This window comes from Arvicanthis niloticus, chromosome 14 (assembly GCF_011762505.2).
Source record: "Arvicanthis niloticus isolate mArvNil1 chromosome 14, mArvNil1.pat.X, whole genome shotgun sequence".
NCBI classification, from domain to species: domain Eukaryota; kingdom Metazoa; phylum Chordata; class Mammalia; order Rodentia; family Muridae; genus Arvicanthis; species Arvicanthis niloticus.
Window position 1 is genome coordinate 44,468,422 of NC_047671.1, and position 20,423 is coordinate 44,488,844.

Below are 20,423 nucleotides of genomic sequence, written 5' to 3' on the forward strand. Positions count from 1 at the left end.
AATGAGTTTGGAATCCATTCAAAGTTATTTCTACCTATTTCTGCTGAGTTGACCTTTGATAAATAACTCCAGTGTGAAGTTGAGGAAATATCTGTATCCCCATGAAGCAAAAAGAACACATTCTCACATTTCAAAGGCATTAATTTGCGAATCAGGAGTTCCTGGTATTATATATTTTTCTCCCTCCTAGGAAGCAGACTTGGGTGTCTCAGAGTCTATATCTGTGATTCATCTTGCACACATCACAGTTTAAGAGAATAACCTGGGAGAGTCCAGTGGAATTTGGGGTTTCTGAAATTATAAGTCAATGATTTTGGTTAAGAAGGTGAAGTAAGGAACCTGGAATAGCTTCAGATGAGAGGGACTCAGTCTTGGGGATTAGTTAGTTGGTCCTTCCCTGTAGGATCTTTCCAGGTCTTGCCTCCTACCAGCATCCAGTTTGTTACATTTTCACTTTGCTTTGGGCAAAATAACATTTGAAGGGAGGCAGGCTCCATTTAGTAAAAATGGAATGACGAATGGTAGCCATAGAAGTACTTAGGAGAGAAAAATACCCACAATATTCCAAAGGAGACCCTGCCACTGCATGTATTCCACACATTTAATCCTTTTAAAACAGACAGTTCTCAAAAAGATACCTAACCTGTCCTCTAGGGCCTGGCACAGCTTCCGTGTTGGCAGGCAGGTAGGTGTCATCCCCTCCTCCTCTAACAAGGCTCTGGCAGTAGGGCCTCTTAAATAAGAACTCAGCTGTCTCATCCCTTCTCCCAGGTACCCTGTCCTTCTCCCTTCCCCTCACAGTTAGTTACAACCTCAATACAGGACTCAGAGCAAAGCCTCTCTGCATGTGAGCAGCAAAGGGAAGCAGAGGGTAAATGAATCATAAAGCAATTTCATTATAGATAAACACGATTGTGTTTTCAAAGGCACAGACTCTAGGGGAAAACATGATCAAAGCCAAGGTAAGAATTTACGCTCTCTGTTTAACCCCCAGGCTCTTATGATAAAATGACAATCCAGCTACTGGGAGGGAATGGATAAAGCCGGGAAACCTTTGGGACGATGGGCCATTACTCATTTTCTCAGCAAAACACATAATGCTGTTGGCATTTACAGAAAATGCCCAGTGTGCAGAGAATGGAGTCCATCACAAATGCTTTGGCTGATAATATAAATAGCTAGCTACAACAGACCCAATGTACACCATCCCTCAGACACTCCAACACATGCACTTCATCTTAACACAAAACCTCTTCTTACGTTTAGCACCTGACTGGCCCTGAGTAGGTCTTCAAGTCCCACTTTGCTCTTCTGTCCAATGGGGCTGCAGAGGCACCTGCTCCATATGAGCATGCTAGGGAGGGAAGATGTTGGTAGTTAGTCGATGTTAAACATGGAAAGTGAATTGTGCTGTTAGCTCTTTTGACCCTCAGTTCCCCTCTCTCAGGCAAGCATTGTCATTTGTTTCTGTTTGAATGAAGAAAGTCACTACCTGGTTTGCAGGCAGTGCTCAAAACTACTTACTGAATGCACCCGTGCAACGGTTTTTAAATGCTTTCCTGACATCTCTGTGGGAACATTATTATTGTAATATCTTGATAGGAAAGCTCAGGCTTGAGTGAAGAAAGGCCTGTCTTTCTCTTTAAACCAGTACTCCAAGCCACTAACTATGTGGATATTTTCCTGCCTGAGGATTCTAGGAGGCTGCAATCCCCTGCCCAGTGTAGATTGCTATGGGATGAGAAACTCCCCCACTGGCTTTTCCAGGGAATGTACTTTCTCTAGGAGTGAGGATACTACTTCAGTGAGGAGTGGTGTGGGCAGGGTGACAAAGAGGATGAAAGCATGGGAGCAGAGAAGAGGGTTCTGAGGTACAGGCTGCTGCTAGCTAGCCTGCCGAGTACAGGCTGGGGAGCAATGACTCCAAACTGAAGCAGCCAAAGGAAGCAGGCATTCAGACTGCAGAGCCCTTGACGCCTGACCTCATGGTCTTCATAGCCTGTTTGGACCAAAGAAGCCTGTGGTTACTGTTCTGATTTCACTGGAGGGAGACAATGAGCTGCAGACTGCTTAATTCACTTGCTTTCTGGAGGCAGCAAGTGGAGGCCTCAAAATAGGGATTCTGTTCAGAAATATTAGAGATCATGGTGGTATTTGAACACTTGACCTCTGCCTTTCCCCCTTAGAAAACCAACCAACCTTCTCTATCCTCAATTCCCAGAGCCTCTGGCTCAAGGCTCAAACTTAAAGTATGGTATTTTTCTTCCTTTCCGCAATTCTGCTTCTGTTTTCAAGAGGCCTGACTGGAAGAAGAAATTAGAGAAGGAAGAGAAGAGGGTGTGGGTGAGGGGTGAAGAGGGGACAGAGTGCTACCCCAGATTTTAGAAGGTTTTCCCATAAAAGCAGCCTCTCAGCCCTTTTGTCTGAAAGTTCTTAGGCTCAGGTGACAATCGCTGTGAAGCTACTCTCCAGGAACATGCAAAGCAGATTAATCTAAGCTTCAGCTTCTAATAGCTTGACCCATCTTGCTAACCTCACCGTCCTTTCCTGGCCTTTACCTCCGCTGCTGAGATTTTTAATCCTTGGCTTCTAAGAATACATTAAGACTCCAGTCACCTTCATGTTTATCTTGACAGGATTTCCATGGACGCTTTCAAGAGCCAGATTAGAATTATAGAAAGCACAGTGTGAGGCCTTCGTAAAGCAATTATGGTGCCTCTTCTTTGAGTTCCAGTGGAATATCCATCACAGGACATAAATTTTATAGTGATCTTTTCCTCCCATAGAATGTCTAGGGCAGAAGGATTTGAAATTTCATTTTCACAGCCTGGTTCAGTGTTCCTTGTGCTTGCCCTTCCACTGGCTTTTCTACTCCTTATGGCCATCTGTATCCTCAATGTCTTCCAAGTCAAGACCTTACTTACATCATCGACACCAGGGAACTCAACACATCCCCCAACGAAACCCAGATTTTGCTCTGGACATTTCTTTCTGTTTGGAAGTAGTTACTATACTCTTAATGTAGTATAGGCACATTAGTCATACATTATATGTATTTGCATTTTTGTTGATGGTGGCCTGATCAAACACTGTATAGTATATTACCATATGTAACAATATTTTCAAAATGAACATGATGGTGTCTACTGTTGCTTAGTCACTTGCTTTTGAGTCATCTTCTCCATACATTGAGTCATCTTCTCCATAACCAGATGAGAATGAGATTATCAACTCACTATGCCAACAGGAAAAAGGCTGACTGAGGTAAAAGAGTTTACTCAAAGTTTGAGAACAATCAGGCCTGGGCTCTAGGCCAGACTTGGCTCTGGGCCACATTGGTGGAGTTTGTGTTGTGCTTATAGAGGGATTGTTTCTTCCTTTCTCTCCCGAAATACTGGGTACAAATACTATAGACATCGTAGAGCTGACCTGCAAGCCAAATGTACTAATATGTACAATGCCTATTTACAAAGGCATCAACTTAGAATAAAACACATGGAACTGCCAGCAAGCCTATGGCTGAGCCTAAGTTATCTCTGCAAAAACACCCACACTATTCAAAGTGATTTTCATTTGCTACATAATTTTCTCCATTTCAAAAATATTATCATGTTCATATTTACATTTCTATTCAGCAATAGCTCTTTTGTGTTCTCATCTCAAGATTTATATTAGGATATTTAAATCTTCTGCCTTAATGCCTAAATTATATAAAAGTTTGGAAACAGACTTTACCACCCAACTGCAGTGGTTCTCAACCTGTAAGTTGTGACCTTTTGGAGGTGGTAGAACCCTTTCACAAGGGTTGCCTACAATCGTCGGAAATATTGGATATTTACATTATTATTCGAAAACTGTAGGAAAATTACAGTTACGAAGCTGCAACAAAAATAATTTTATAGATGTGGGTCACCATGAACTATATTAAAGGGTCATAACATAGGACATTTGAGGATCATTTTGTTATGGCCTCTCGAGTCTCCCAAATTGCATCTTTTAGCTCTCCCTCAAAGTGTAGCACTTTCCCAGATAAGTTTAAAGAGAAAACAAGTCATATCAAGAGAGCCTGCAAATAATTGCCTTTTCCATGGCAACTGAAACAAATGTGAATTTTTTTGTTTGTTTTATGAATTCTCATGAGTGACTGACACTGTGATCAGCATCTGTTTTTGTTAGCTTTCTCTTTGGGCTGGAATATAGTCTCCACACAGCTGTATTTTTTATAGTTTAAAGTTTTTGTTCTTTTAATCTCTCTCTCTGCTGATACACATGAAAGATTACTATTTATAATCTGAGAGAAACAACACAGTCAAGACAGAATCACCAGAAGATGCTAAGTTAGGTACTTCAAGAGAATTTGACATGAGTCGCTTAGGGTGGAAAGTCTCCTGTAATATCTAATACAATATTGCCTTAGATACCATAATGCACAACAGTTCAAGTTATTTTCCCATATTTTTTTAACATGGTCTCAGAAATAATTATTGCAGGTATCTTTCAAACACATTTTTTTAGATCCGTGGTTCTCAACCTATGGGTTGTGACCTCTTTGGGGTGGAACTAATCATTCCTGGGGTCACCTAAAACACAGATATTTACATTATGATCCATAAAAGCCACAGATTTATAGTTATGAAGTAGCAATAAAAATAAATTTTGTGGTTGGGGTCATCACAACGTGAGGAACTGAATTAAAGGGTTGCAGCATCAGGAAGGTTGAGAACCTCTGTCTTGGATGGTGAAGAGAAATACAAACCCAAAATTCCTTACCTGGTGTCCACTCTCATTATAGCTCATCACTATCCTATGAAGTGTTGTTTCCCTTAGGACCTTGTGACCCCATAGCCAGGTTGTCATGCTCCTCTTCCCAATGCTACTACTTTAAACACTTACTGTGGAGCCAGAGAAGGACCAAGTTCCCATCACTTGAGCTAAGGGTGCATTCCTAATGTCTTATATGGAAACTGAACTGAGTTTCTAAATCTGGGGGTGGAGGAGGGAGCCCATCCTCTAAAAATAAATGCGTTATCTAGAACAGGAATTAAGAAATCTTCCTACAAAGTGGAAGACACTAAATATGTTAGGGTTCGTGGGTCAGTCTATGAAAGTACTCAATCACTATAATATAAAAACAGCCACAAGCAATGGACAGGCATGGTTGTATTCCAACAAATCTTTATTCAAAAAAAAAAAGCAGAGACAGATATACGAGCTGTATTTTCCTCATTCCATACCTGGAAGTTACCATTTTCTGTTTACTCTGGAAAGATGAGAATGTGATCTACATTGTCAAGAACAGAGAGGCAGTCTTACCTGTTAGAGATGTTGTGTTTTGCTGCAGTGTCTTGCAAGGTTGTATGAGTGAATGCACAGTTACCCTGGTAACTCCCTGAGCCTATGTTTTCTAAACTGTATGACAGGACATATTATCCATGTCTCTGCTTACGGGGCTAGCCAGAAAACAATGGCATATGGCCTGTAATTGCACCTGTGCCTTCTTGCTCCTTACTGTGCCGTGCCTGCAATAAAATGGATGTACAATGATAGTCTCTTAGGAGTTTCCAATCAGGGACAGGATAAGAGGAGATGGGATGAGAGAGAAGCATGCACAAAGTATGTTACATAAAGAAAAACATACTAAGGACCAACAAAGTGCGCTGAGAAGACATAAAACAGGAGACAGGAGCTTAATCCTAGGAAATCAGGGTCACATGTCAGAAAAGGATGCTAAGTAGCTGGGCCAGGAGGAATGTGAGAATCCCAAAGAGAGTCAGGAGGAGAGCCATCAGGGAAAAGAGACTGAAGGCAGACAGGTGCAAATATAAACCGTATGCAGAAAATAGCATATTCTCTTGTGTCTGGAGCAGGGGTGGGGGAGGGGAAGGAGGAACAAAGTCCTGCTGTACCTACATAGGAGTCTGGTGAGCAAGGCTGAAGTACAGGGATTCCATTCTCAGTGTAAAGAGGTCTCTGTGGTTTTGGAACAGCTACAACAGTAGTGCCAAGGCTGGGATTTACCAAGAGAGCGTTGCTAGCAGTGTGAAGAGAGTCATTCTCTCCAAATGAACCCCAAAGAACTCTGGAGCAACACTGGCCAAAAGAAATGAAATTGTCAAAATCCAGACTGTATTTTACACACAGAGCTAATCTTATGCTTGCAATACCACAAGTATTCAGTGTAGCAAGTATCCACCATGTTGGACGTCAGGCTGAGGAGAGATCAGAAGACAGTCATTGGAACATACATGACTGCTGCTTCACCAAGTCCTCTTGGGTTCTGCACCCTCATAGGATAACTGTAAGATTAACTCCTGTGCCTTTTAAAAGTATGCTCACCAAACACTACTTTACTTAGAAAATATGGTTATAGCTAAAGACAGGTAAGTTACTGAGGTAAGTAAAATCCCACATACTCTATTCTAGTTACAATGATTTTAAAAGAGACTTTAACACTTGTAGGTTGAAAGGCTCTCAAATTATTGGAAAAGGAAAACCACAATTGGAATATATTTTAAGAGAGGTTATTTTCAATAAACATTAAAAATATGTGTTATTATTAACATTTTCCAACTGGATAAATGGCAAGAGACTGTCACACAATAAAACAATGCTTCTGGAGCTTTCAAAATGTATTCAGTTTTTCAATTTCTCTGTCTCTCTCTGTCTCTGTCTATCTGTCTGTCTCTCTCTCTCTCTCTCTCTCTCTCTCTCTCTCTCTGTGTGTGTGTGTGTGTGTGTGTGTGTGTGTGTGTGTGTGTGTGTGTGTATGTGTTTCTCTGTCTACCAAGACAAAGAAGCAGGGAGCCGGCACGGGCAGGTTATAGGATGAACTGAGCGGAGGAGAAAATAGCACAGGATCACAGAGGAACCTTTTCATGCTACTGAGGTGGCCAGCTACCACTCCATAGCATTCTGTTGTATCAGGGATTTACTAGGTCACATTTAAGTAGCACAGACTGCAAAGAATGAATACTGTCATTGGAAATGTAACAAAACTCGGGAGATTATTTTCAGCAGAATTCTTGAAAGGTAGAAAGATTAGAAAAAGAATTCTTATGAAATTACTTGGAGTGTTTGGCTTAGGGGGCAGCAAGGTCTAACAATAAGAGTGAGACTGAAAAGAGACCTCCTGCAGCATTTGGAGGCAACATGCCTAAATCCCCATAATTAAAGAAGAACCCAACAGACTACTGAATTTAAGGATGTTACCTATTTGGTTAACTAGTGAGCCTGTATGTGGATATATATAACAAATGGAGGAATGAAACATGGTTGCTAGACAAAGAACAATAACGTCATGGCTATTACAACTATCTTCATTTATTACCTTCTCCATTAGCAGAAGTCTGCTACACCTGCACTCCTCCCTCCCAAATGAGAAAAAGGAGCATTATACAATAATATTTTAGGCTCCCTTTTGAAGTATCAAACTTGAAGCCATGCAGAGATGCCCATATTTATGGGTTTGGATGAAGCCAGGATTGTGCAGTTGGTAATTGTAGACATTTCTCTTATCAATGGGAGAACCACCCCAGCAAAGCTTCACAGCTTTACTGAGTACACCAGATGCCTGGGGAGCTGTTAAAAGCATATTCTGATTTGTAGGTTTGGTGGGGAACTGGTTTCTGCAATTCTAACAAGCTTCCAGGTGTCTCTGGAGCTGTCAATCTATGGACCACATACTGACTAAGACCACAGAATATCAAACATTTGTCTGAACACGCTAAGATAAACATCTTAGATGCTTCCTCCTTTTACACACCATAGTCCCTGCCCCGGCTTTCCTTTCCTCTGAGCACACAGTAGCATGTATTCCCCACCCCCTTTTTAATAAATAAGGTATTAAGAGATCATAGCAGCCTAAGCTGCAAGATCCTGCCTGGGAGCACGCGTTTTCTTTGAGGCTCACGCTTTTTCATCCTTTCACCTCTCTGCCTCTAGGTATCAAAGCTTGAAAGAGAGAAGACTCAGGAAGCAAAGAGGATTCGTGAGCTGGAGCAGCGCAAACACACAGTCCTGGTGACAGAGCTTAAAGCCAAGCTCCACGAGGAGAAGATGAAGGAGCTGCAGGCCGTGAGGGAGAATCTCATCAAGCAGCATGAGCAGGAAATGTCAAGGACAGTGAAGGTGCGGGATGGGGAGATCCAGAGACTCAAGTCTGCTCTGTGTGCTCTCCGGGATGGCAGCAGTGACAAAGTAAGGACAGCACTCACCATTGAGGCCCGGGAGGAGGCCCGGAAACAGTTCGATGCAGAGCGCCTGAAGCTCCTGCAGGAAATTACAGACTTGAAAACTGCCAAGAAGCAGGTGGATGAGGCTCTGAGCAATATGATTCAAGCGGATAAAATCAAGGCTGGGGACCTTAGGAGTGAGCATCAGTCCCACCAGGAAGCCATCTCGAAGATCAAGTGGGAATCTGAACGGGATATACGGAGGCTGGTTAGTATTAATGAGAGCAGGCAGACTTTGCCAGAGCTCTGTTGGGTGTTCTCTTGTCAGTTACCATAAACAACACCGGTGCTTTGGCCAGCTGTGCTGTCCGAGCGAAAGGTTCATTGGTAGGTAGTTTAATAGAAATTGGAAGTGGAAAATGTAAAAGATTTTAGAGTTTTCATTTTCATAGTATATTTATTTCATAGTAATTGCATTCACGTGGGCACACAGATATTCATGCAGCAACCTGTGTTCTTGGGTGGTCCATGAAAAGACTAAATTACAAACCTCCTAACCTTAGCTTGTTGCTGTGGGCTTTCCGGTTGTAAAATTTCATTGGTATTTTACAAGACAAAGGGATGTTTCTACAATTTCTCTGAAAATGGCCACTGTCGAAAAACATCTTGAGTTTTCATCAGCGCAAACGTAGAGCTTCAAAATCCCTGGTCATTTTAAAATTGGGTTCCTTCCCCACAAATAAGCAAGGAATATTTATTATGAGCCATTCCTGTTTTAAATTAATTTAATTTAATTTTTATTTATTCAGTTGGATGTCATTCAGAAGTATCTTCTTGTTGTTTATAATTTTCTTTTGTTCAAACCACACAGAATGTTTTTCTTTTAGCATGCAAAGCCAAAAGCTATATATATATATCTCACAATGCTAAAATAAATAAATTAAGTTAATCCATGGTCTAAAAGCTGTGGGACCCTAGGTTAACTTTACTTATGAACTCAGAACAAAAATTTATAGTCATCTACATGTGAAAGTTGACGATTAGGTTAAATCTGTAGAACAGTGATTCTCAACCTGTGGGCAGAAACCCCTTTGGCAAATTTCTACTTCCAAAAATATTTACAAATCATAAGAGTAGCAAAATTACAGTTGTGAAAAGGCAACAAAAATAGTTTTATGGTTAATAGTCACCACAGCATGAGGGACTGTATTCAAGGGTTGTAGCATTAGGAAGGTTGAGAACCATTGTTTTAAAATGTATTTAATACTACATGTTTCTCTAAGCAGTGTACCATTCAGGAAAATCCATACTTTCCCCTACGTCTGCCAGTCATCAGTAATTTCCTAGAAATTCTATGTCTGTGCCTTGGATAATGTTTCTAGGATTTCCACTTTAAGCTAAAAGTGGTTCCCATAGAATACTTTACAAGTTAAGCCTGTGTCATGTTCTTAGCAGTGTGGTACAATGGGACTGTAAAATTCCACCCCTGCTACCCTTTCTGAGAGATTTACCTGCAATTCATTCTGCCACACTGTTTGACAATTGAGGCCAAATGCAGTGCAGACATAATGGTTTCTGCCCTGCTCTTGGTTTCTGAAATGACCATGGTTGATGAAGAAGGATTCAAGGCTGTGAACTTTGGAACAGTCAGGTAGGTGAGTTACAAGAAACCCTTAAATATTCTTGCTTGCCTTTTAGTGTGAAATTGACAAATTAGTCATAATTTTCTCCCCATTACTTCTTTCCAAGAACACTGCTGAAGTAGACAGGAGATTCCCCCAAGCAACCACATGAAATGTAAACCACCTGAGCTGTGGCTCAAAACTTGGGTGCAAACAGAATAACTCAGGGAAATGTTTCATTAATGTATGTGTCACTGTCTTCCCTTCCGCATTTTTATTTGCTATCCTTTCTCTCACCATCATATGCTCTTTTGGACCTGGGGGGATGGGGGAAGAAATGAGATCTGATCTTTGCAGAAAACCTTACCAAAAAATTCTATAATTCTTCTTATCTATGAACTAGACCATTGGTTAATTTTGCAGTATCCTGAGACTCAAATTATGTGATCATAACTACTGTAATAGAGCCCCCTACATGGCTAGATATTCCACTGGGAACCACATTGGAAAATTCTGGAGGTATGTGGATGATCATAGAGCCAGTATATCACAGAGCTTTCTGAAGACAAAGGTAAAGTATCAAGATTTCATCACACACAAGGCAGGTCACAATGATATAATGCTTAACCTTTCAGGTTCTGAGTCTCATCTGGTACAGAGTGGTGATCGAACATACTAAACAGGACACTAATAGAAAGTGAGATAACTTGTGTAACCATGGGGTTGCAAATACTTCCAAGGATCAGATTTATACTGTAAAGGATTGTTTATAATATTAGAGGTGGTAAGGATGACTCCACGGGGTGTTAATGAACAGATCTAGCATCTGCCATAACACAGAAAACATCACAAGTAGCCAGGAACATGGAGGTTATGTGCTGTGCTAATCCGCAAATAACTCTGTGTATATCAAGTCCTGTGTGTGCTCACCTTAACCCTGGATTCAGACATTATTAAGGAGTAAGAAAATACAGCTGATATTCTCTTCCAAATCAACAGGACACTATTTCCAACTTTAGTGGCTGTCAGGTGACATTATAGGATGGTGCAGACTTTAGTCCAGTGGTCTGCCAATGTGGTCACGTAGCCTAGAGTCAGCAGCCAGGCACTGATGTGCAGCAAAGGAGTGGCAGAGCAGACAGATGCTGTACTGCTCTCCTCACCTAAAGAGCACAGCAAAGAAACACACTAAGTGAGTGAGTCATTAAATACAAGAAAGGAGAATGACATTTATGCTGTTTTTTCTTGTTTTTACTTTAAGTTTTCACATAGAATATAATAAAATGAGCCAAAAAGATTTCGCCTGGTGTCTATAATCTCTTCAAAAATGGTTATGTTCATTTCATTTCTTGGGTGTCCCTCATCTAGGCACAACAAACTGGTTCCAGTCAATTGGAACTCTTATCCATTGACACATGATACCTGTATCTTAACTACAAAATTAATATATTTGACACACACCCAAGATCAGAATACATGAGTGTTGAAATCAATAACTATTTTCCACAGATATATGAGGAAATATTTTCACTATAATTACCAGGCATTTCTCTTTCCTATTCTAGTCCCGATGATGATAATGAAAGCTAAAGCTGGCTGCCTTGAGGTGTGGGTGGGAAAGGAAAGATCACACAACAGGACCACCTCCAGAGAGCACCAGAATTGACACTTCCTAGAAAATAAGTAAACCACTACTGGGAAGCCTGTTATTTCCTTCAGTTGCAAATGACTGGCTGATAATATCGATCAATATTAGGATCAAGAGTGAATACTAGTTTCCTGAAAGAGACAGTAATAGTTTGTTTGTCCTGAGAATCATCATAGTGGGATATTCTGAATCTATCTTTATTGAAGCTTATAATCCATTTTAAATTTACCCTTAGCTAGCCAACCCAGATCCTTTCAAACACTGCATGTAAGGACAACGCCCATTCAGGGTAGACCTTTTTTATTAGTTAATGTTACTCCATATTATTTGTGAGATCAGTACACTTGTCAGATTCCCGAGGATTTTTTTTCTGCATCATCACAAGAAAGAGGTGGACTTCCCATGGTGAAATTAGAATTCATTTATAGCATAGTCACATTAAATGTCCTGGCTCTCATTTAATTCAGATGGATGAAATCAAAGCCAAGGACAGGATCATCTTTTCCCTGGAAAAGGAACTGGAGACTCAGACAGGCTATGTACAGAAACTCCAGCTGCAGAAGGAGGCTTTGGATGAGCAGCTCTTTCTTGTCAAGGAGGCAGAGTGTAACATGAGCAGTCCGAAGAGAGAGATTCCAGGAAGGGCAGGAGATGGCTCTGAACACTGCAGCAGCCCGGTAAGTCCCTGTGAGTTGGGGTTAACAACTCCAGAGTCACCCTTTATTTAACTCTCAAAGTTCTGCTTTTCACTTACACTATTTTCCTATCTATAAGTACAAAGGAATCAATTCTACCACCAACTATAAAAGCACCATGTATCGCAGGAGCAGGCTTTCTTAGACTCGCAGACAACAAAGTGGGCTGTGTTTCATTAGCCTGTTACTGTAAGAGCTGCAGGTGTCTGAAACTTTCACAGAATTTTTCTACCCTAGTGATAGCTATCCAAACTTGAATATATTATAATAATCATAAGTTAAATGAAGATATTGGCTTGTTGGCAAGATTGGTAATTTTCCCATGTGTGAACAACTGGATTAGAAATCGACAAAGACAGTTAGCATCTTCAAAGACCGAGATGCATGCCTGAAAAAAAAAGGCTGAATTATTTATAGCCATAAAATGAAAGCTTCTGGTTTAACGGACTTGTCACTTACTCCACCAGATTGTCATAATGAGAAATTATTTTTATATGTATACTGAGAGATATAAGCTTGCATGTAGTAGGCTATCAAATGACTTTGCTGCAAAAACAAAATGAAAATGTGTGATTTAGGAACAAAAATGAGTTCTAAAATGATGAATAATTTATGAATTGGCTTTCAGGAGACACACATATTCCCACACTCAAGCATATATACAGGAGGACACACACACACATCCTAGTAGTCAGTAGAAAGTATATAGTGATCTAGGATGTAGCACATGGAAAGTTTAGCTCTTTTATTAATACTTACATGTGATCTATCATGATCACCCTACCCCCCAAAATGGACTTTGGATTTAGACCCCTTGGTTTAACTTCATTAGCTTAGTTTCCTTATATAAGCCACTTCCCCATTTAGTACCCTTATACGTAAGATGGAAGCCAGGGTGGTTTCTTCAAGGTGGTCTGCCTGTTATAAGACACAATTTAGAGAGTGTAGAACATTGTATTTGGTCCATAGTTAGCCCTCATGGCTCTGACGACAGCTATCCACTACAAGATCTGAGCTGACGTAGAACCAACATCAGTTTGGCCAGTTCTGTTGAGCCCTCTAGGATATGATGACACTGGGGGTGTGAAACTGATCCATCAACACAATAGCAACCACTATCAGTATGAAAAACAGTAATAAATCCCAAGCATGTAATCAGAGTAGGCCTATAGCACAGAATTAGGTGGTAACTGCTATGTGTAAGGTTATTCATGACAGTTGGTTATACTGTGTAAAATATTTTTATTCTAGTTTATTTTGTATACCCTGCCTTTTTCACATGAAGGTAGTCTGTCTCCTCACAGTGACCTTTTCTCCTGTAAGTATACAGAAATTCACAAAGCACATGTCTAGTACCTAGTCTTTCCTTTTTGCGGCTAAGTATAATAGCAGACAGGTGTCTGTGTCACAGGAAGCAATGAACATTTATGACATGAGGATATTCCCTGAACTTCATACTCCACTTTGGTCACATGACAAACAGCTCTGATAACCTGCTTCAACCTTCTGTCACTCTGTTCCTGCCACAAGGCTGGACTCCAGCGTCTGCCTGTCTGCCACATGGAATTCACTTGTGGTTTTAACCAGCTGTGGTCTTCACCCAGGAGTAAATGTTGAGAATTAGAAAGGGCTAACTAGTCTTCTCTTAGTAAAAGACCATTGATCTTCATGGGCCAAATTGGAAGAAAGGAGCCTATTGCTTTTACTAATGGTCGTCCAGAGACACTCATTTTAGTTCTCGTGTGTAGGATTTGCGAAGAAATCAAAAGAGGATAGCGGAATTGAACGCCACGATACGAAAGTTAGAAGATAGAAACACCTTGCTCGGAGATGAGCGAAACGAGTTGGTGAGTTGCACTCAAACTATTTTCATTGCGTTGTCTTGTTAGAGGTTATGCTCTAAAGTCTGCCTTGTGCTGTGTAGTTTAGCACGAGAGAAAAGCGCGCGGGTAAATAAAGGTACGGCATGATAAATACTCACAAAGTGGCTGCCCCACATAACTCCCTCCAGATGAGTGTTTTTTTCTTTCTTTTTAAAGATTTGTTTATTTATTTGCTGTATGTGAATACACTGTCACTCTCTTCAGACACACCAGAAGAAGGCATCGAATCCCACTACAGATGGTTGTGAGCCGTCAAGTGGTTGCGGGGGAATTGAACTCAGGACCTCTAGAAAGCAGTCAGTGCTCTTAACCTGCTGAGCCAGCATCCTGCTTTACTTTCTTATTTTCATTACTGCGTTTTAAAAATAGACATTTTGACTGAAAGACACAAATCTTTGTCAGGAGCCTGGAGTCTGGTGGCATTCTTTAGGGGTCACCTGCAGTCCCTCAGGATCACCTGGGGTCCCTCAGGACCACCTTGGATCTCTGGGGGTTTCTAGCTCAACCAGAAACCAGGCTGTCTTTCAAGATCCTACATGATCCTGTCCTTTATTTGGGGCCACTGTTTCCCTAGAGTTGAGTTATTGTTTCTTCTCATAAGCTGTGTGCATTATAATGTATTGCTTTTTCATTCTATTTTCTAAAACAGTATTATGAAATTTCTTCTAGAAACTGCATGGCTCAATTTGCAAATTTGCAAAAGAGCTCTGAAGCTCTTTTGTTTTTTGTTTGCTTGTTTGCTTTTTTAACTTCTGTCACTAGTTACTCCTTAATGGTCACTACATGTTGCAACATTTTATCCCCTTGTGCTTATTATGATTTTCTTTACAGCCATAACATAGCCTCACTGTCTTCATTTGCTTTCTACCACTATGGTTAAACAAGACCAAAAGAAATTTGAGGAGGAAATGTATTTATTTGGCAAATATTTTGTCTACTTCTTTTAGCAAATTTTTCTACATCTCTTCTTAGCTCTGCCCATTTTTTTTTTTTTTTTTTGTACTTAAGTTATGTTGGGTATAAGTTAATATTTGCTAATGGTTTTGGCATATCAACTCTTTTATTCTATAAAATACATTTTTTTCCTTAACCTCAGATCTACCTGTTGTTAGTTAAACTATAGCAGGAGGTTTTACTGTTCACATGAATCTCTGTTTACTAATATATATGCATACATATATACATGGTTGACAATATGTGTAATTTCAGTCTCTGTTACATACTAAAGCCTCTCTTTCTGAAAAAGCATTTTATTGGATGCTTCAGAACTGTCATGATTGCATGTTGTGCTAAAATTGGACAGTTCTTTTTTCTTGTGCTTATTTGAATTTTCTATGAATAGTATACACCGGGTACACTTGAATATTTAAAACACAGGGCATTAACCTCCATAAGAGGCAAAGGTTGGAATAATAAACCCAATGAACAACCTGGCTTGATATGTACTTAAAATTTGATATTAATAAGTCAGATACCAATGCTAAAAAATTATGAGATTCTCCAGATTATTTATGAAAAATAAAGCCAATGTGTTTGTCTTCATTATATAACTGGAGTTTTCAAATTCAGATTGGGATGGAACTGTGGAAATGCCAAGAGCCACAAATGGGAGGGGGTTGTTTTGTTTGTTTGTTTGTTTTTGTTGTTTAAGCATAGGTAACTTTCTCCTCCCTCAGTATCTCCCCAAATCATAGATTTTCATAAAGGGACTCACTATGTTTGAGATCCTCTGATATCCTTTTTCTTTGTGATAAGAAAAGAATAAACTAATAATTAGAAATTCAACATGAAAATTATAGGTGTCTGTTTAGATTGGCCTATAATACATCAAACAGAAGAGTTTTGAAAATGAAAGGACTACAAGGCAACATTCAGACATTTAGCCTCGTGCTTCTAAACTAAAGTCAGTTTGAGCAACATGTAATCATCTCAGCTGACAGGGTATTAGTGTCATTAGCAGGCAGAGGGCATGTATACTGCTAAGCATCCTATGAAATATAAAACTGTCCCCGTGACAATCGAAAGACATAAGCTATCTTACTTACTGAGCATGAGATTTCAGCAAGACCTTTTAATGGAGGTAATATAGTTGGAGAGGATTAGGCTTGGAACCAGGTTCTGGTGACCATGCAGTTTAAATGGTCTTCTGTATATTCCTGAGCCAATGAGAGATCTTTCCTGGACCAGGCAGTTGGTTTGCTCATGCATGCGGGAATGAGGTGGGGAAAGTAAAAGGGACCAATAGAACTTCACTTCTCACCACTTGAACCAACAGCATCTGTGGCTCCTCTGTTAAGGTGCCAGATAAGGCAGGATGTGAGGACTATGATGAGGGTCAAGCGTTCTGGCTCATGGCCTCTAATCACAGCACTGGGAAGGCAGAAACAAGGAGAATCCTGTTTGTTCCATCCTAGTTAGGTCTACATAGTAAGTTCAGAGTCTACTAGCTGTACATAACACACTTCCACTAAGAAGAAAGGAGAAAGGGAGGAAGGGAAGAAGGGAGGCAGGAAGGGAGGCAGACAGAGGCAAAAATAATGTCCATGAGACAAAACTGGAAATGATTGACCCATTAATGGAGGAGAAGAATGCAGTAGTCATTCCTGAGACACACGGGGTGACTGCTGAGCTGTTTTTCTTCTTTCACACTTGCCTTCTTTTGCCCTACTTCTCTCAAGATAGGAGAAACAAATTATAATTTGTTTATACCCAGTTAAAACGCGTGAGGGAAACCGAAAAACAATGCAAACCTCTCCTGGAAAGGAACAAGTGCCTAGCCAAGAGAAACGACGAACTGATGGTGTCTTTGCAACGCATGGAAGAGAAACTAAAAGCCGTAACCAAGGAAAATTCAGAGATGGTGAGTAGCGCAGACTCTGCAAAACCTGCTGCTTCCTCTCCTGGGTTGATCCTGACCTAGTGGTTTTTCCTGAAGTAGTTGTCATTCATATATATATATATATATATATATATATATATATATATATATATCTCGCTTGGATTTTCCCTTGAGTAAGCAAGGGAAAGAAGAAAGCAAGAGAAGATTCTGGCTTCAAACTGTATGGAGTTTCTAACCTTGCAGAACTGAAGGAGCTCTTCCAGGAATGCACTTATTCTTTAGACACTTGGAAACCAAGAATCAAAGCCTTGGTGTGGCTCCTAAGCCACAGAAATGTGGAGCAAGGTCATGCCTGCCTTCTATTTGTTTAACAGTTGGGAAATCAATATCATAGCTTGCATTATGTGTGAATGACTGATATGAAAGTACATTCCTGAAAAGGCTTCCAAGATAGCTTTAGAAATCTTCAGAACATTGCCAGGGACTTCAATGCATTATAGACGATAAAATGTACTCAACAGTTTTAGTTCATGTATGTGAAAGTGTGTCATCTACTGGGAAAATATTCAAATCAGCTGGACCCCAATTTCTACAAATATAACAATGACTAAATTTTGGAAATTTTTTTAAAACTTTCTACTTGTAATTTCTTCTTCTCCAACTTAGAGAGAAAAGATAACATCTCACCCACCATTGAAGAAACTGAAGTCTCTGAATGACCTTGACCAAGCTAATGAAGAACAAGAGACGGAGTTTCTAAAACTGCAGGTCATTGAGCAGCAGAACATCATTGATGAGCTCACAAGGGTAGGTGAACTCTCTGTAAACTCCTAGCTGTTCTCAGGAATGGGTAACCAACAACCAATACATAAGGAAGCACTTAATAATCTTAGATTAACTCCAAATGCCCATATTGATATGCTCAGTATGTAATTATGTACAAGAAACTATCTCAAAATGTTTTACATTATGCTGATTGATATTCCAATTATAAACATTTGCCAAATAGTTTGAAAACATAAGTATAAGTTGTACTAAAGGAATTTTCAAATGCCCATTTATGGATGTATACTACTTTTAATTGTCTACTAGGATCAGGTTTCTGAAGCTCAGCAATTCTTTTTATTTTTTTTCCCTACAAAACTAGGGACATATATGTCATGTTTCTGACACCTAATTAGTGCACATCACATAGATACAACCTGTTCACAACTTCGTGAGTAAAGAGCATCATCATAGTCGTGTAACAAAGCAGGAATTTCCTTCTACACCTTCTGACTGATGGATACTTCAGTACCTGCTGACTACCATTTGAATCTGGTTAAGGTTCCCATTAGCAGCATGGGGGAGAGAGACCTCCTGAACCTTCAGGCTGTCTTCTTCCCCTCGCTGCCTTTATTCTGAGAGTGGCATCTTTGTTTCCTCTTCTTTCAAGAATAGGCCAAAGCCTGTAGACTTGAACTAATCATGGGAGCAGGTGGGCTCTTGGACAAGAGTCTCCAGAGTAGGTAAACAAGATGATTTGCTGCCACTTTGAGCAAGAGTTGTACTTCTATTTTTAATTAATTACTACTCATTTTTAAAAAACTGCCCACTGTTCATGTATGCTATAGTTAAGAATAAGAAAGTAACCTAAGTATACAATATGTAAACTTTAAAAGTTTCAGCTATATTAAGAAGGCATGATCAAAAATATTTAACGCAAAAGATAAAGTTAAATGCCAATATTTTGAGTCATATTCGGATGTAATATGAAGCCTGAGTCACTTGTTCCCACCTTGATATCTCCTAAATCCCTTGTACTCCGTGGTCTAGGACTAGATTAGGTATATATTTGAACAGCCTCCAATTAAGCTGTAAATTTTCCATTGATTGAAGAGTTCCATATAGTTGAAATTTGCAGTAAATACATGGAGTACTTGATGATTAAATCCCAAGTTGTCACAGTATCTGTGTCACAAAGTTCATTGCTGTTGGTAGGTATTCACCAAGTTTCTCAGAAAACCACTGCCATTTCTCCCAAAATAAAACAGAAACAGAAACAAAACTAGGTGACTACCAGTAAGTAAACACTCTGCCTCCTGCTTATCCTTACAAGCTGCAGCTTTGAAACGGGTTCCAAAAATAGTCAAGAGACACCTGTCTATGCTAGGAAATGAGAAAATGTAAAAAAAAAAATAATAATAAATGAAAGAAAGAAAGGACAAAAGAAAGAGAGAAAGAAAGAAATGTGCATTTTAGTGAGAAATAATATTTTCACCTCACAAATGAAAATTAATTTTGGGTATTGGGAAGCATAACAACTACTCTTTGTGGGACTCTGTTTTCAGTGTTATTTGTTTTCAAGTATAAAATGAAGAAACAAAGTGTAATTTCTGATTTGATGGCAGGAAAAATATAATATACATACTCTGAACATATTGGCAATTCATATTTTGCAGAAGTTACCAAATTTTGTAAAATAAAATCATACTTCAGATAAAAATATATAATCCTTCAAGGGGGAACAGCTGTCTCTTTAAAAAACAAAGCAAGGGTCTGCAGAGGTGGCTCAGCCCTTGAGCTCAGTTTTCTGCACCCACCACCAGAGGCTCGCTTGGATCTAATGCCCTCTTCCGTGGGCATTTCCTCTGTGGGCAGAAGAACAGACCTATTGGGAGATATTTGACAACTTCTGCTCTGAAAAGACCTCATCTGTTTTCTAGGATCGAGAAAAACTCATTCGTAGGAGAAAGCACAGGAGAAGCTCGAAACCAATCAAGGTAACAAGGGAACTGTTATCAGAATGCTACAAGGAGCCAGGAAAGGGAAGCATGTTAAGAAACCTTTCTGCAAAGATGCGATAAATCATGCTCATGAATTGCAGTATCCCATGAGCACTACTTGTTTGAAGAAAAGTCTCTGGTCATTTCTCCATCTAGAAATGGCTGTGATGTTATGTCCTAACCTGAAAGACTATGTCTTCCTCTAATCAGTCGGCTTAAGGTTTAGGCTTTTCTGACAAGTGGGTATGTTACACGCTGAGAATTACTAAGCCACACACATTATCAATATCTAACATTGACTCATATCAGCTTCCGATATCTGTCCTGTAATTGATTAAATATCATCACTAGCAAAATAATTGATAATGGCATTCTCAATCCATCATTATGTGCATAGGTTCTAATACACAAAAAACTCATTGTTTTGATGTTTGTGCTTGCTTTTTACTTGGTTTGGATGTGAGATTAGATGACCAGAGTTAAGACCCTATGACCTCCTTCACATGGGTGCCTCCATTTTCAAAGCCCCTTCGGGAGATTTTAAATAAAATCTTCTGAATTACTGAAAAGAATAAGATGTGTTAAGTCATGATGGCATAGAATGTAGAGTGAACACTTTATGGTGGCTTTAGGAAGCCAGCCAAATATCCATACATTTCCCTTGGATAAGTCAGAAGTAAAACAACACGGGGAAGGGACGAATTGGTACTGCGTTCCTGCCTAGAGTTTGTATTTCACCAAAGAAGCCGTAAAGGACCCATGACCTCAATGTTCATCTCTATCTGCCCTAGTGAATGGAT

The 20,423-nt window shown here is 39.8% G+C and overlaps 1 protein-coding gene across 2 annotated transcripts in view; it reads left to right on the forward strand.

Moving 5' to 3' along the window:
• Jakmip2 (janus kinase and microtubule interacting protein 2) overlaps nt 1-20,423 on the forward strand; it is a 146,301-nt gene that overhangs the window by 90,986 nt on the left and 34,892 nt on the right. For both annotated transcript variants that reach the window (XM_034518597.2, XM_034518599.2), the window contains exons 3-8: nt 7,942-8,439; nt 11,909-12,118; nt 13,885-13,983; nt 16,733-16,879; nt 17,525-17,665; nt 19,564-19,620. In XM_034518597.2, coding sequence (XP_034374488.1) covers nt 7,942-8,439; nt 11,909-12,118; nt 13,885-13,983; nt 16,733-16,879; nt 17,525-17,665; nt 19,564-19,620 — 1,152 coding nt within the window. The remainder of the gene's footprint in view (nt 1-7,941; nt 8,440-11,908; nt 12,119-13,884; nt 13,984-16,732; nt 16,880-17,524; nt 17,666-19,563; nt 19,621-20,423) is intronic.